The 16,858-nt window shown below is 46.1% G+C and overlaps 1 protein-coding gene across 1 annotated transcript in view; it reads left to right on the top strand.

Moving 5' to 3' along the window:
* Positions 1-16,858, top strand: part of PTDSS2 (phosphatidylserine synthase 2) — a 322,237-nt gene that overhangs the window by 153,823 nt on the left and 151,556 nt on the right. Inside the window, exon 5 of the mRNA XM_030201130.1 lies at positions 3,398-3,532. Within this exon, the coding sequence (XP_030056990.1) occupies positions 3,398-3,532 (135 nt within the window). The remainder of the gene's footprint in view (positions 1-3,397; positions 3,533-16,858) is intronic.

Below are 16,858 nucleotides of genomic sequence, written 5' to 3'. Positions count from 1 at the left end.
ACCTCTCGCCTTGACTACTGCAACCTACTCCTGACCGGCCTCCCACATAGCCATCTACTTCCCCTTCAGTCCATCCAGAACTCTGCCGCATGTCTTATCTTCCGCCTTCCCGATATACTCATATCACCCCTCTCCTCAAGTCACTTCACTGGCTCCCAATCAGATACTGGATACATTTCAAGCTTCTCTTACTCACCTACAAATGCACTCGATCTGCGGCCCCTCCGTACCTCTCTACCCTCATCTCCCCTTACATCCCTACCCGTAACCTCCGCTCTCAAGACAAATCCCTCCTTTCAGTACCCTTCTCCACCACCTCCAACTCCAGGCTCCGTCCCTTCTATCTCGCCTCACCCCATGCCTGGAACACACTCCCTGAACCCATACGCCGTGCCCCCTCCCTACCCATCTTCAGATCAATGCTCAAAGCCCACCTCTTCAATGTCGCCTTCGGCTCCTAATCACTACACCACTTCTCAGGAAACTTATCTACCCCAACTTGACATTTCGTCCATTAGATTGTAAGCTCTTCCGAGCAGGGACCGTCCTTAATTGTTAATTTGTACAGCGCTGCGTAACCCTAGTAGCGCTCTAGAAATGTTAAGTAGTAGTAGTAGCCTGCTGTCCTCGGAGAATACCCTCTACAGGTATGTAGCATTCGCTTTAGTGCCAATTGGCTTTTTAACAAATGGCCATGTCTAAATGTAGACGCGATCCCTGGGCTTAAGTGCTATTCTATAGACCATGCCTAACTTTAGGCATGATTTGTAGAATATTGCTATGTGCTTTTCTTTTTCTTTTTTTTTTTTTTTTTGCACCATTTTATAAATTTCCTCTCCCCCCCCTCCCCATTTTGTGTGTCTGTGTATATGAACATGTCTGTCAATTTTTTTTTAATGCACATGTGATTAAACAATTGTACTTAAAAAAGCAAGATAGGCTAGGGTACAGTACTTTTTGTCTTCAGGTTAGATGTCCCAAGCTGACCAGAATAGGAAGGCAGCAGAAATAGTTTATGTAAGACCATAGTATGATGTGTGAATTTTAAGGTGTTTCCCCTGTAGTAAGTTGTGTGTGTGTGTGTGTGGGGGGGGGGGGGGGGAGGGTTGGAGAGGATTATATTGGAAACACTAAGAATTTAGGAAGCTGGGCATGGAGGGGGAAATCTGATCACTCATAAGATGAAGTAGCAGCCAACTTAAGTTTAAAGTAAGCAGCAACAGGAGACAAGTGGGAAAACGACCGTGGACTCCAGAAACAAAAGGGACAACCTTGATACTTTTAAGGATGATTTATTGATAAAAAGACTTGTCACGGCATCGTGTTTCGGCCTATGGCCTGCCTCAGGAGTCTAAAAATATAAGAAAACGTAAACAAATGATACAATAAATAATATAATGCAATGATGCATTGTTACAACAAATGAAAAGTCCATAAACCAATAATATTAACAGAAGAGTGTGTAATAATACAAATAGTTAATAGAAAAAACAGAAAATTAAAGAAACTCATAAAAGGATCCTTGTCACTTTATTATTTATGTTCCGATTAATTTAATCTGATATTTTATGTTTTTACTGATCAGTATTTATAAATGTTTTATACTTGGATATATATTATGGTTTATATGTTAGTTATAATAACCTGATGTGCTCTTACATTTTATATATTTGTATTGACCAGTATTTTTAATGTTTTGTGTTTGACTCCTGAGGCAGGCCTGTGGCAGAAACATAGATCTGTGTTCAAATCTTTAATAATTATTTTAGACACCAGACTGTTGTCCTGGCCTCTTGAGTCATTGGCCCACTTCCCACTGTCTTTGTACTGTTGTTCCCTTCGTGAGATTTTGGCATTCATCTACCCTTGATGAACTTTTCACCTAATCCTCGATTCAGAAGTGGGCTCTAACTTACATCATGGTGCTCAGAGCCACATATCTAGTGGGAAATGATTGTCTGACAAACCAGGTTGAGCAGGGTCATGCAACCACACAATTGGTCTCTCAATATGGGCATAGCCCCAGAGATCTGAGTGTGGAGCACCCCTTCAGTGGATCTCTTTCACTCACCTAAACAACAAAGTCCCTCAGTACTTCTCCAGGCTCAGGTCACACGACAGGCTTAGCATCAGATGCCTTCTTCCTGCATTGGGAGGAGGGTCTACTGTATGTTTATCCTTCTGTTCCTCTAGTAGGGACGACTTTGTTGAAGCTGAGGTAGATCTGGTTCCCTCTACTTTTGAAGTTGTCCTCCAAACATCCATGGGGATTGGACTGTTTTCTGACCCTTATAACTTTGGGTCCGTTCTGTATTCCAACCTCCAATCCCTTCCCTCACGGCTTGGATGTTGAGAGCATAGATAAATGGCAGACGATATAAAGATGACAAACTAAAGAAGAGATCTTGCCATTTAATGCCTGTTACAATTGAGCAAACAGGATGCTTTTGCAGAGCTCTTAAAGTAACTCCAGGCAGACCAATAAACAATCATCATTTAACTTTAAGTACATGCTTGTAATACAGACCTGATGTCATCAGTAGACAAGGTTTTTGTTTACTTAAGTCTAAGTTTAAAATAAGACTGTACTGCATTATTTGTATGTGGTCACATAGGACTGAATTGAACAAGACCACTAGATAATGAACCTGTTAGCACAGGGATCACAGCATTCAGCAGTTAAGACTAGTACATGTAAAGCACTGGATTTACCTAGCACTGTGACTTTTTATTCAAATTCAGTGCTAACTGATTATCACAGCATGTTGTGAAGAATATTCAGCCATGCTGAGCATTTGGTCAAAAGGATGTTTGGGTCAGCGTTAAAAAATTGAAAAGTATGTGACCAAAATGCATGCTGTGATTAAGCACAATTGTGTGATTAAAATTTTTAATCACATGATTAATTGCTGTTAATTTTTAAACATTGCCCACCCTTAATTATCTGTCATCCAGTCTTAGATTCTGTAATGAACACCAGACCCTGAGCTTGGGAGTTGCTCAGTGGTGTGCCTGACTCAATGCCTTTTCTGTCAACATGCAAGGTTGTTTTATCATGTGTTATAGGTGTTCTCTGTAGACAGCAGGTTTGATTTGGCTACGCAATCCTCCCCTTAGAGATGTGTTCCTTCTTGGAGCTATGGAATGAGCTATGACTTTGTGACTGTTCCTACGTATAGCATGCTCAGAACTTTACAAATGTCACTGAATGATGTCTCCCACTTTTATGCCTGATCAATCCTGCTGTCTGTAGAAAACATATGAGAAATAATGCTTTAAACAGTTTATAGCACATGCTGTTGACAGTAATTCATTTTGTTAAATGAGCAAATTTCAGATGACATTGTTACATACTTAACATCTGAGTAATTGTATTTTTGAATTATCTATTTTTCAGACAGTTCATGATGGGAGACAGTTCATGAAATTCATAGATCCAAAACTAGGAGTTGCCTTGCCAGAAAGGGACTATGGTGGGAATTGCCTTATATATGATCCAGGCAATAAGACGGATCCCTATCATAATTTGTGGGTAAGAACTGAGTAGAAAATCTGTCATCTGTGTTCAACTCATGCGAAGCCTTTATAACTTTTGGAGGAAATGTAATATCTAACATCTGTAATGATATGTATCTCTTGCTAAACTGAGGTGTTCAAGCAGATGTGTATCTAGTTCACTGATTCCCAAATTGGGTCTGCAAACTTCAGGGATTCCTCAAAAAATTGTAGAATCTGTATGAACATATGTTTACATAAATTGAGGGTTCTTTAGTGTATGAAAAATATTTTAGAGGTTCCCCCATAGTAAAAGTTTGAGAGTCACTGATCTAGTTTAAGCAGTTGTGTACAGAAGCTTAGGTATCCCTGGCTAACTGTTTTCCCTCACTGAGCAGAATGTGATCCAACATTTCCATGGTACAAAGTTGGACCACTCTCTGCTAATGTCAGTGCATAGTTGCTATTTATTGGCAGTGTTTTACAGATTCAAAATAAGAAAGCAGCAAACATAACAGGCACAAATGTTTGGGCACTCTTTCAGTCAGTACTTTCTAACATGTCCTTTGGCAGACATAGTTTCCAGATGTTTGCTATAACCAGCTAAGTGTTTTTGTCTTTTGCATTCCAAATTTTTCCCAATCTAGCACAGAATCTTGCATGCTCTGCATGTGGGAGAGATCTTCACAGATTTTCATAATTGTCAAGTCTAGGGACTGAACACAGTTCTTAAACGTTCATCTTTATTTCCTGTAAATACTTTATGGTTTTTGAGGTGTTCTTTTATATTTCTGTCTTGCTGAAAGTACCTTTTCAGCTTCAATTTCTCCATTTACTATAGAATATTAGCTTCTAGAATATTTAGTTGAATCCATTCTTCCCTTCTACCCACACATTTTCCTGTGCCACCAGCTACCACACAACCTCAAATTATGAGATCTACCTCCAAAGTTGATGTGTTTTTCAAATGCTTAACACATATGGAGGGAGAGGATCTTGTGGTTGTTGCTAAAGAGATCCATTTGGTTTCCTCAGTCCAAAGTACTTTGATAAGTCTGAAAGTTATTGTAGCAGAGTTCTTTTGCATTCTTAAAATGGGTTTTATGATGAGGTGATAGAAAATGTCTCCTGACAACTCTCCCATACAGGTCACTGTTTAAAATGGTGCACCATGGTGACTGAAAGAGTGCCCAAACATTTGTGCCTGCTATGTTTGCTGCTTTCTTATTTTGAATCTGTAAAACACTGCCAATAAATAGCAACTATGCACTGACATTAGCAGAAAGTGGTCCAACTTTGTATCATGGAAATGTTGGATCACATTCTGCTCAGTGAGGGAAAACAGTTAGCCAGGGATACCTAAGCTTCTGTACACAACTGCTTAAACTAGATCAGTGACTCTCAAACTTTTACTATGGGGGAACCTCTAAAATATTTTTCATACACTAAAGAACCCTCAATTTATGTAAACATATGTAAGCAGATCCCACATTTGAAAAGGAACAGGACCTGGTTCAGCAAAGTGAACTTCTTTTAATGAAGGTAGAGACCACTACATTTTATGATTGAAGGAACCTTGAGGAAAATGAACAAATAAGGGGAATTCTGCTTCAAGGTCTTTACATCAAAAGGAGAACCATGAACCTTATTCTGAACTGTAATGGCAACAAGTGAAGGCCATACAGAAAAATTATAATGTGTTGAGAAGATGATGCTCCAGTTAATCATTTTGCTGCATTCATTATCACTTGTAGAGGTTATATGGTGGTAATTTTGGATAAAATCATACTCTGAAGGGCAGTGCATCATCTTTAAGTATGAGAGATTAGTTTTTACAGTTTAGTTTTTGAGTAAATAGTCCTGTGTGACTGCTCTAATATGTGGCTTCATAGACCGTGTGGAGTCGAGACTAACACCCAGACTGTATACCTGCTGTCATGATTTATCGATATGATAGGTGGGGCATCTAAAAGAACCATATAGCCGTCAACAATCACTTTAGTTGTAGCAACATTCATTGTCAGCTATGAAACTGACAAATACAATCTGGAGTTTGGCAATAGCGGTCTGGATTGGTATCAAAAGAGAAAAAGAATTGAATGTCATCCGCATATGGTAGTGCACAGTCAACTCATGAAATTCCCAACAAAGGGGTACAAGAAACAAGTTACAGCCAAAAGAGCAGAGCCTTGTGGAACACCAACCTTTACTATTGTAGACCTGGAGTGATTTGAAAGAGGATTAAAGCAAATCAAAACTACACCTGAAAAGACAACAATTGAAGATGCTGGACGAGTAAGATTGGTAAGTGTTAAAGAGTGAGGAAATGTTGTCTTTATGGTATTTTGTATATGTTCAAAGAACAAAGCTGTGACCAAGAGTATCAAAGTGGACAGTAGCAAGGTTTCAGTGCTGTGCACTTCTAATACCAAATTGGAATAGATTCAGAATACCAGATCAGTTGAGGGAATCATCCAGTTGGTCTAAGGAAATGTCCTATTGTGGATTAAAAACTGGTTGAAGGATAGGAAACAGAGAGTGGGGTTAAATGGGCAGTATTCACAATGGAGAAGGGTAGTTAGTGGGGTTCCTCAGAGGGGTCTGTGCTAGGACCGCTGCTTTTTAATATATTTATAAATGATTTAGAGATGGGAGTAAGTAGCGAGGTAATTAAATTTGCTGATGACAGTTATTCAAAGTCGTTAACTTGCGACAGGATTGTGAAAAATTACAGAAGGACCTTACGAGACTGGGAGACTGGGCGGCTAAATGGCAGATGACGTTTAATGTGAGCAAGTGCAAGGTGATGCATATGGGGAAAAAAGAACCCGAATCATAGCTACGTCATGCAAGGTTCTACGTTAGGAGTTATGGACCAAGAAAGGGATCTGGGTGTCGTCGTCGATAATACACTGAAACCTTCTGCTCAGTGTGCTGCTGCGGCTAGGAAAGCGAATAGAATGTTGGGTATTATTAGGAAATTTTGGAAAACAGGTGTGAGGATGTTATAATGCCGTTGTATCGCTCCATGGTACGACCGCACCTTGAGTACTGTGTTCAGTTCTGGTCGCCGCATCTCAAGAAAGAGATAGTAGAATTGGAAAAGGTGCAGCGAAGGGCGACTAAAATGATAGCAGGGATGGGACAACTTCCCTATGAAGAAAGACTAAAGAGGCTAGGGCTTTTCAGCTTGGAGAAGAGACGGCTGAGGGGAGACATGATAGAGGTATATAAAATAATGAGTGGAGTGGAACAGGTGGATGTGAAGCGTCTGTTCATGCTTTCCAAAAATACTAGGACTAGGGGGCATGCGATGAAACTACAGTGTAGTAAATTTAAAACAAATCAGAGAAACGTTTTCTTCACCCAATGCATAATTAAACTCTGGAATTTGTTGCCGGAGAACGTGGTGAAGGCGGTTAGCTTAGCAGAGTTTAAAAAGGGGTTAGACGGTTTCCTAAAGGAAAAGTCCATAAACCACCACTAAATTTTTATTTTTTTATTTTTGTTACATTTGTACCCCACGCTTTCCCACTCATGGCAGGCTCAATGCGGCTTACATATTGTATACAGGTACTTATTTGTACCTGGGGCAATGGAGGGTTAAGTGACTTGCCCAGAGTCACAAGGAGCTGCCTGTGCCTGAAGTGGGAATCGAACTCAGTTCCTCAGTTCCCCAGGACCAAAGTCCACCACCCTAACCACTAGGCCACTCCTCCACAATTCCAGGAATAACATATGTAGAATGTTTGTACGTTTGGGAAGCTTGCCAGGTGCCCTTGGCCTAGATTGGCTGCTGTCGTGGACAGGATGCTGGGCTCGATGGACCAAAGTCTTTTCCCAGTGTGGTATTACTTATGTACTTATGTAAGACTGCACATTAGATTTTAGACCAACAGTGGAAGTGATGGAATTGAACAATAGTTGGACAGCAATGTAGGATCAAGTGAAACTTCAATAATGGACAAGTTAGTAGACATTGAACTGGTAGATTAAAGTGTAAGGCATTGTAGGATAACAGAAAATTACTTATTCAGCATTCGTTTGCTAAGGAATATGATGAATACCTAATGTAGCCCTCTTGTCAGGTTTTGCACCAGTGAAAGGAATAATGACTAAATGGGAAATATACTATTTATTATAGATATAAACATAATATGGCAAAATGCAAAGCAAGTTGCAAAAATATGTAACTACCAAAAATATACAGGTTATGACACCAATAGATAGAAAATATATGTGAGTAACTATACAGCTGTAATACCCTGAGAAAAGATTACCAACAGCAACAGAATTAGGCTAACAGCCACAGGTCTGTTGTAACCAGTCACAGGCAAACCAAACTAAATCCCAAGCAGATGAGGAAAAATTCCTGCAAACTCACCCTTGGGGTCCGTAGGTCCCAGACTTCAGGTGATGTGAAGAATCAGCTTCTCTAGGCTCTAGTAGGAATACCTGCAAGCCCTTGATGATCAGGAATAGTCCAAGGTCCCTGCTCTGTGCAACTGGTTACAGAGTCTTTGAGGAAGCCATAGTGCTGACTGAACTGGACTTTGTGCAGTACTCTGCACAAGGAATTACAGTTCACAGGTGTTTAGGCAAATTAGTCTCTAGCTCTTCTGAGAGAGAACTATACAGCAGGCAATCTTCTCTTTCTCTTTCCTATGCCCAGCATTGGCATTCCTCTGGGTCAGGTGACGCACATGGATCAATCATGTACCTCTGTCCAGGAGAAATCCCCCTGGTCGTGACAATGAGACCTTGTGATCTTCCAGCAAGAATCTCCTATCAGTCACAGGCCTGATGGTACCAAACTCCCCTCTGTGTTTCACATATGTACCGGAGAGACTGTCTCTATAAGGCACACTCCTACACATCTTCCCAAGAGATAAGGTGGATGGCTAGTGCACATAAACTTATGTCCTTGGATGGTGAAGTCACTAGCATAGCCAAGAAGTAGTTTTTCTTGGAAAGATTTCGAATAGTAGTCTCCTCCTTACCAACCTGTTCAAAGCTGTCCCAAATTTGTGTTGTTTGAAATAGGTTGGCACATTCCAAGGAGTTATCCTTATTCCCAAGGACCCGATCCACTTTAGTGAAGAAAGCCATGATAACACCAGCAGCATAGCTTGGGATGGGGCACGTAGATTTTTTTTACCTTGTGTAAGATGTTTCACTGTTTGAAAAAGTTCAGTCTATTGAAAGCCAAGGTGATCTATTAAGGATATTTCTCCGAGGACAAGCAGACTGCTTGTTCTCACGACTGGGTGGCGTCCACGGCAGCCCCCTCAAACAGAAATCTTCCTAGCAACAAAGCTTGCTAGAGCCTTCGAGTGCGCGGTCTCTCTCCATGTGCCCCTGAAAAGAGCCTTAGTTTCGCAGTCTTTTTTCCGCTTTTTTCTTTCGTTTTGCTCTGTGGAGCTGTTTTCTTTTTAAAAAAAAATTCCTTATTGCTTTGAGTCCCCCCCCCCCCCCCCCCCTCTTAAGATTCCTTTAGTTCCTGTCGCAGCCCTCTTAGGTCGCACGTACATGTTTCTCCCTTTTGTGCCCTTCTTTTGGCACCATCGAGAATTTTGACTTCGCTGCCACTATTTTTTGTCCATGACATCGAGGATTCCCAGCGGCTTCCAGAAGTGCGGTCGATGCAACCGGGCAATCTCAGGTACCGATCCCCACTCGTGGTGTATCCAGTGCCTTGGGCCCGACCATCACCCAGACGCGTGTAAGTTGTATCTTAGCCTTAAAAAGTGGACACAAGTGTCGAGATTAGCTCAGCGGGACCGTCTGTTTGGAGCTTTGCCCGGTTCCTCGACATTGACATCGGTACCGTGGTCGTCGATGTCGGCACCGGAGATGGCATAGACATCGGGAGCGCAGGTAATGGCTATCCGGAGACCACCACACGCTGGGAGCAGTGAGCCATCGAGTGGGTCTCCACCTGCCTCGAAGAGTCCTGCTGTGCAGGCCCACTGGGACCGACCTCTTTCGGACCCGACCCCGAGGAGGTATATGGATTCTACGTCCTCGTCGGTACCGAGGAGTACCGATGCCGTGCCTCAAGCGAAGGCTAAAAAGCATTGCCATCGGTCTCCCCCTAGACACGGTACCGGGAGCTGCGGGGCGTTGAAGGATTTGGCACCCAGGAAGCGTTGACGCCGGGAGGACCGCTCACCCTCCATTCAAGAGGTGTCAGTCTTCAGACAGCCCGGTACCGCCTCCTAATCCCTTGCAGATTCTACCTCTGGCTCCTACACCGGCCCCACAGCCTTTCCCGGCAGAGACTCTGAACGAGTGCCTCCGAGCCATTCTCCCAGGTCTCCTGGAAAGCCTGCTGCGTCAGTCTGTTCCAGTACTGGGGGTGCTTGCCCCTTCGATACCGTCGATGGAAGCAGCGGCTGGCTCTGTGCCTGTGATGCGGTCTCCGACGCTGGTACTCCTTGCGGTATTGGCGTCGGCTGCCACCCAGGTCGACTCCCCGTTGACATCGCTGGAGGGAGCTTCATCACCGCTGGCACAGGAGTCAACATCGTCATCGAGGACGTGGTTCCTCGGCATCGAGACGGGCCCAGTTTCGAACTGCAGTCAGAGAACTCTTGTCCGATACCGAGGAGGATGCCTCGTGGAAGAAGAGGAGGATCCCAGGTATTTCTCTTCTGAGGAGTCTTGTGGTCTTCCCTCTGATCTTACTCCTTCCCCAGAAAGAAAGCTTTCTCCCCTGGAGAGTCTTTCTTTCTATTCATTTATCCGGGAAATGTCTGTGGGTGAGACTGGATGAAACCACTATCTAATCCCACCATCCCCCAAAAAGCTGAGTCCCAGTATCGGATTCATGGAGAACCTGAGTTGATGAGGACTCAGTTACCTCACGACTCTATGGTTGTGGATTCCGCTCTCAAGAGAGCCAAGAGTTCTAGAGATTTCGCCTCGGCGCCCCTGGGACGAGAATCTAGAACTCTGGACTCTTTTGGGAGGAAGGCCTATCAGTCCTCTACGCTCGTGTCCAAAATTCAGTCTTACCAGCTCTACACGAGCATTCACATGCGGAACAATGTGAAGCAACTGGTGGACTTGGTGAATAAGCTCCCTGTGGAGCACACCAGGCCTTTTCAGGACGTGGTCAGGCAGCTGAAGGCGTGTTGCAAATTCCTCTCCAGGGGTATTTACGATACTTTTGATGTGGCATCCAGATCCGCTGCTCAAGGTATAGTGATGCGCAGACTCTAATGGCTGCACGCCTCTGACTTGGACAATCGAACCCAGCAGCAGCTTGCGTCTTCCTTGCTGGGGGGATAATATTTTTGCCGAGAAAGTCAAGCAGGTGGTAGAGCAGCTCCACCAGCAGGAAACCGCCCTTGACAAACTCTCCCACCGGACGCCTTCGGCATCCACCGCCACAGGTAGAAGGTTTTTCAGGGGAAGGAGGACTGCTCTATGCTTACAATAAGTGTAGGTACAATCCACCTTCCCGATAGCCTTCTCAGGCTCAGCCCCAGCGCGCTCGTTCGCGTCAACAGCGTGCGCCCAGACAGACCCCTGCAGCTCCCCAGCAAAAGCAAAGGATGGGCTTTTGACTGGCTCCAGCTGAGCATAGCCGCCATAAAAGTACCTGTGCCGGACGATCTTCCGGTCGGGGAGAGGTTAAAATATTTTCACCAAAGGTGACCTCTTGTTAACCGGTGGGTTCTTCAAATAGTCCGGTCAGGGTACTCCCTCAATTTGATCTCCAGACCTCCAAATTGCCCACCGGGAGCTCAGTCCTTCAGCTTCCAGCACAGGCAGGTACTTGCAGAGGAACTCTCCTCCCTTCTCAGCGCCAATGCGGTCGAGCCTGTTCCACCAGGGCAAGAAGGGCTGGGATTCTATTCCAGGTACTTCTTGTGCAAAAGAAAACTGGGGGGGGGGGGGGGGGGGGGGATTCGTCCCATCTGAGACTTAAGGGCCCTAAACAAATATCTAGTCCGAGAAAAGTTTAGGATGGTTTCCCTGGGCACCCTTCTTCCCATGATTCAGAAAAACGATTGGCTGTGCTCTCTGGACTTAAAGGATGCTTATACACACATCCCGATACTTCCAGCTCACAGGAAGTATCTTCGATTTCGTCTGGGAACTCGACACTTCCATAATTGTGTGCTGCCCTTTGGGCTCGCCTCTGCGCCCAGGGTGTTTACAAAATGCCTGGTGGTGGTTGCAACATCGCTACGAAGACTGGGAGTGCGCGTGTTCCCTTACCTCGACGATTGGCTGGTGAAGAACACCTCTTAGGCAGGAGCTCTACAGTCTATGCAGATGACTATTCAACTCCTGTAGCTACTCGGGTTTGTCATAAATTACCCAAAGTCCCATCTCCTTCCAGTTCAGAAACTAGAATTCCTCACAGCTGTATCCGGGGTGACTCCCAGGTCCACCCCGATCTTCCCAGGGCCCTCGCTCCAAGTGCCAGGGTTTCCAGGTGCTTTTTGGCTAGGATCAGGCAACCTCAGGGGGAGGAATTCTGGCTTCGGCCTAACCCCTGGTAAGCCTTTTCCTCAGCTGAGAGGTGCCCAGCTCTACCACCGGCTGCCTTTCAGGTGCTATGGAGGACTTGCAGCTCATCTGCATATCATTTACAGCCTTCTCCAGGGTGACTCCCAGGTCCACACCGATCCACTCAGGGCCTCCGCTCTAGGTGCCGTGCACCGTTCCATTTTTCTCTTTACATCTACTTTTCTCTCATTTACTACTTATGGCTCCAGTACAATTTTTCTTCTTGGCACTGTCCCTTCCTAATTTTTTTCTCCATCTTAAACCACTGTACACTGCAGGAACACATTGTCCACCATCTGTATTCATCATCTCACCATCTCTTTTTTCCTCTTCCTTGTTCTCAGCTCTCAACCTTTAACATTTCCTTCCTTCTTTTCATCTGAGTATCTCGCCTTTGTCACTGTCGTCGTACCTCTCCTACTCTTCTCCGTACTCTTACTCCTCCTGCTCTCCGCTGGGGACATTAATCCCAATCCTGGTCCTATCCATGCAAACACCTCTCCTCATTCTATCCATGCAAACGATTCCGCGATGTCTCCAATCTCATCTCTATTCCCCTCCTCCCCCCCTCTTCCCTCCCTTTCTCGTGTGCTCTGTGGAATGCCCGCTCGGTCTGCAACAAACTTCCCTTCACCCATGGTCTCTTCATCTCCTGTTCCCTTCAACTGCTCGCCCTAACTGAAACCTGGCTCACCCCCGACGACTCTGCCTCAGTCGCGGTTCTATGCCATGGAGGTTACCTTTCTCCCACACTCCCCACCCAGTTGGCCGTGGAGGGGGCGTCGGGGTTTCTACTTTCGCCCTCCTGTAGTTTTCAACCCCTCCTCCTACCACAGTCTCACTGCTTCTTATCCTTTGAAGTTCACTCCATCTGTCTATTCTACCCGCTGCCACTCAGAGTTGCAGTCATTTACCGCCCCCCCTGATGTCCCCCTATTCCTTCCTTACTGACTTCGATGCCTCGCTCTCTGTTTTTCTTGAACCCTCATCTCCATCCCTCATTCTTGGAGACTTTAACATACACGCTGACGACCCATCCGACTCTTACGCTTCTTAGTTCCTCACTCTGACATCCTCCTTCAACCTCCAGCTGAGCTCCACCACCCCTACTCACCAAACTGGCCATTGTCTTGACCTCGTCCTCTCCTCTACCTGTTCACCCTCCAATTTCTGCGTCTCTGCTCTTCCTCTCTCAGATCATCATCTGATCACCTTCACACTTCATCCCCTCAGTCCCGCCCAATACTAACCACTACTTTCAGGAATCTCCAGGCTGTCGACCCTCCCACCTTATCCTCTAGTATCTCTAATCTCCTCCTGTCCATCATGTCCTCCGAGTCTGTCGACAAGGCTGTCTCTACTTACAATGCCACTCTCTCCTCTGCTCTGGACACCCTTGCACCATCCATATCCCGTCCCACAAGGCGTACTAATCCCCAGCCCTGGCTGACCCCTTGCATCCGATACCTTCGCTTCTGCGCCTGATCTGCTGAACGCCTCTGGAGGAAATCTCGCACCCATAGTGACTTCATTCATTACAAATTCATGCTATCCTCCTTCCAGTCCTCCCTATTCCTTGCCAAACAGGACTATTACACCCAGTTGACTAATTCTCTCTGCTCCAACCTTCGTCGTCTCTTCGCCACCCTTAACTCCCTCCTCAAAGTGCCCTCCGCTCCCCCCCCCCCCCCCTCAATCACTGGCTGACTACTTCCGCGACAAGGTGCAGAAGATCAACCTCTAATTCACTACCAAGCCACCTATTCCTCACTCTTTAACCCACTCCCTCAACCAACCAACCCAGGCCTCCTCCTCCTCTTTTCCTGATATCACCAAGGAGGAAACCGCCCACCTTCTTTCCTCCTCGAAATGCACCACCTGTTACTCTGATCCCATCCCCACTAACTTACTAAACACCATCTCTCCTACTGTCACCCCCCACCATCTGTCATATCCTCAACCTCTCTCTCTCCACTGCAACTGTCCCTGACTTCTTCAAGCGTGCTGTAGTCACACCACTCCTCAAAAAACCATCACTTGACCCTACCTGCCCTTCCAACTACCGCCCCATCTCCCTCCTACCCTTCCTCTCAAAGATACTTGATCGTGCCGTTCACAGCCGCTGCCTTGATTTTCTCTCCTCTCATGCCATCCTCGATCCACTTCAATCTGGTTTTTGCCCTTCTACACTCGACAGGAACGGCACTCACTAAAGTCTGTTATGACCTGTTCCTTGCCAAATCCAAAGGTCACTACTCCATCCTCCTCAACCTATCTGCCGCTTTTGACACTGTCAATCATAATTTACTTCTTGCTACACTATCCTCATTTAGGTTCCAGGGCTCTGTCCTCTCCTGGTTTTCCTCTTATCTCTCCCACCGTACCTTCAGAGTACACTCTCATGGATCTTCCTCCACCCCATCCCGCTCTCTGTTGGAGTTCCTCAGGGATCTGTCCTTGGACCCCTTCTTTTTTCAATCTACACCTCTTCCCTGGGCTCGCTGATCTCATCTCATGGTTTCCAATATCATCTTTATGCTGACGACACCCAGCTTTATCTCTCCACACCAGACATCACTGCGGAAATCCAGGCCAAAGTATCAGCCTGCTTATCCGACATTGCTGCCTGGATGTCCAACCGCCACCTGAAACTGAACATGGCCAAGACCGAGCTTATTGTCTTCCCACCCAAACCCACTTCCCCTCTCCCTCCACTCTCTTTTTCAGTCGACAACACCCTCATCCTCCCCGTCTCATCTGCCCGCAACCTCGGAGTCATCTTTGACTCCTCCCTCTCCTTCTCTGCCCATATCCAGCAGACAGCCAAGACCTGTTGCTTCTTTCTCTATAACATCAGCAAAATTCGCCCTTTCCTTTCAGAGCACACCACCCGAACTCTCATCCATTCTCATTATTACCTCTTGCCTTGACTACTGCAACCTACTTTTCTCTGGCCTCCCACTTAATCATCTATCCCCCCTTCAATCCGTTCAGAACTCTGCTGTGCGTCTTATCTTCCGCCTAGACCGATATGCTCATATCACCCCTCTCCTCAAGTCACTTCACTGGCTTCTGATCAGGTACCGCATACAGTTCAAGCTTTTCCTACTAACCTACAAATGCACTTAATCTGCTGCCTCTCGCTACCTCTCTACCCTCACCTCCCCTTACGCTCCTACCTGTAACCTCCGCTCACAGGACAAATCCCTCCTCTCAGTACCCTTCTCCACCACCGCCAACTCCAGACTCCGCCCTTTCTGCCTCGCCTATGCTTGGAATAAACTCCCTGAGCCCATACGCCAAGCCCCCTCTACCCATCTTCAAATCCTTGCTCGAAGCCCACCTCTTCAATGTCGCTTTCGGCACCTAACCATTGTACCTCTATCCAGGAAATCTAGATTGCCTCAATCTTGATTGACTGCACTTTTTGTCCATTAGATTGTAAGCTCCTTTGAGCAGGGACTGTCCTTCTTTGTTAATTGTACAGTGCTGCGCAACCCTGGTAGCGCTTTAAAATGTTGAATACTACTACTACTTAACATTTCTAAAGCGCTACTAGGGTTACGCAGCGCTGTACAATTTAACATAAAGGACAGTCCCTGCTCAAAGAGCTTACAGTCTAAAGGACAAGTGAACAGTCAGTCCGATAGGGGCAGTCAAATTGGGGCAGTCTGGATTTCCTGAAAGGTGAGAGTTAGGTGCCGAAAGCAACATTGAAGAGGTGGGCTTTAAGCAAAGACTTGAAGATGGGCAGGGAGGGGGGCTTGGCGTAAGGGCTCAGGAAGGTTGTTCCAGGCATAGAGTGAGGCGAGGCAGAATGAGCGGAGCCTGTAGTTGGCGGTGGTGGAGAAGGGTACTGAGAGGAGGGATTTGTCCTGTGAACGGAGGTTTCGGGCGGGAACGTAAGGGGAGATGAGGGTAGAGAGGTAGTGAGGGGCAGCAGACTGAGTGCATTTGTAGGTAAGAAGGAGAAGCTTGAACTGAATGCGGTATCTGATTGGAAGCCAGTGAAGTGACCTGAGGAGAGGGGTGATATGAGTATATCGGTTCTGGCGGAATATAAGGCGTGCAGCAGAGTTCTGAACAGATTGAAGGGGGGATAGATGGCTAAGAGGGAGGCCGGTGAGGAGTAGGTTGCAGTAGTCAAGGCGAGAGGTAATGAGAGTGTGGACCAGAGTTCGAGTGGTGTGTTCAGAGAGGAAAGGGCGAATTTTGCTGATGTTGAAGAGGACGAAGCGACAGGTCTTGGCTATCTGCTGGATTTGCGCGGAGAAGGAGAGGGAGGAGTTGAAGATGATTCCGAGGTTGCGGGCAGATGAGACGGGGATGATGAGGGTGTTATCAACTGAGAGAGAAAGTGGAGGAAGAGGAGAAGTGGGTTTTGGTGGAAAGACGATGAGCTCGGTCTTGGACATGTTCAGTTTCAGGTGGCGGTTGGACATCCAGGCAGCAATGTCAGAATAGCAGGCCGATACCTTTGCCTGGGTCTCCGCGGTGATGTCTGGTGTGGAGAGATACAGCTGGGTGTCATCAGCATAGAGATGATACTGGAAGCCATGAGATGAGATCAGGGAGCCCAGGGAAGAGGTGTAGATTGAGAAGAGAAGGGGTCCAAGGACAGATCCCTGGGGAACACCAACAGATAATGGGATGGGGGTGGAGGAAGATCCATGAGAGTGAACTCTGAAGGTGCGGTGGGAGAGATAGGAGGAGAACCTGGAGAGGACAGAGCCCTGGAACCCAAATGAGGACAGTGTGGCAAGGAGTAAATCATGATTGACAGTGTCAAAAGCGGCGGATAGATCGAGGAGGATGAGGCTGGAGTAGTGGCCTCTGGATT

This window comes from Microcaecilia unicolor, chromosome 4, assembly GCF_901765095.1.
Source record: "Microcaecilia unicolor chromosome 4, aMicUni1.1, whole genome shotgun sequence".
NCBI classification, from domain to species: domain Eukaryota; kingdom Metazoa; phylum Chordata; class Amphibia; order Gymnophiona; family Siphonopidae; genus Microcaecilia; species Microcaecilia unicolor.
Note: the sequence above shows the minus strand (reverse complement) of the source record. Positions and strands in the feature narration are given on the sequence as shown.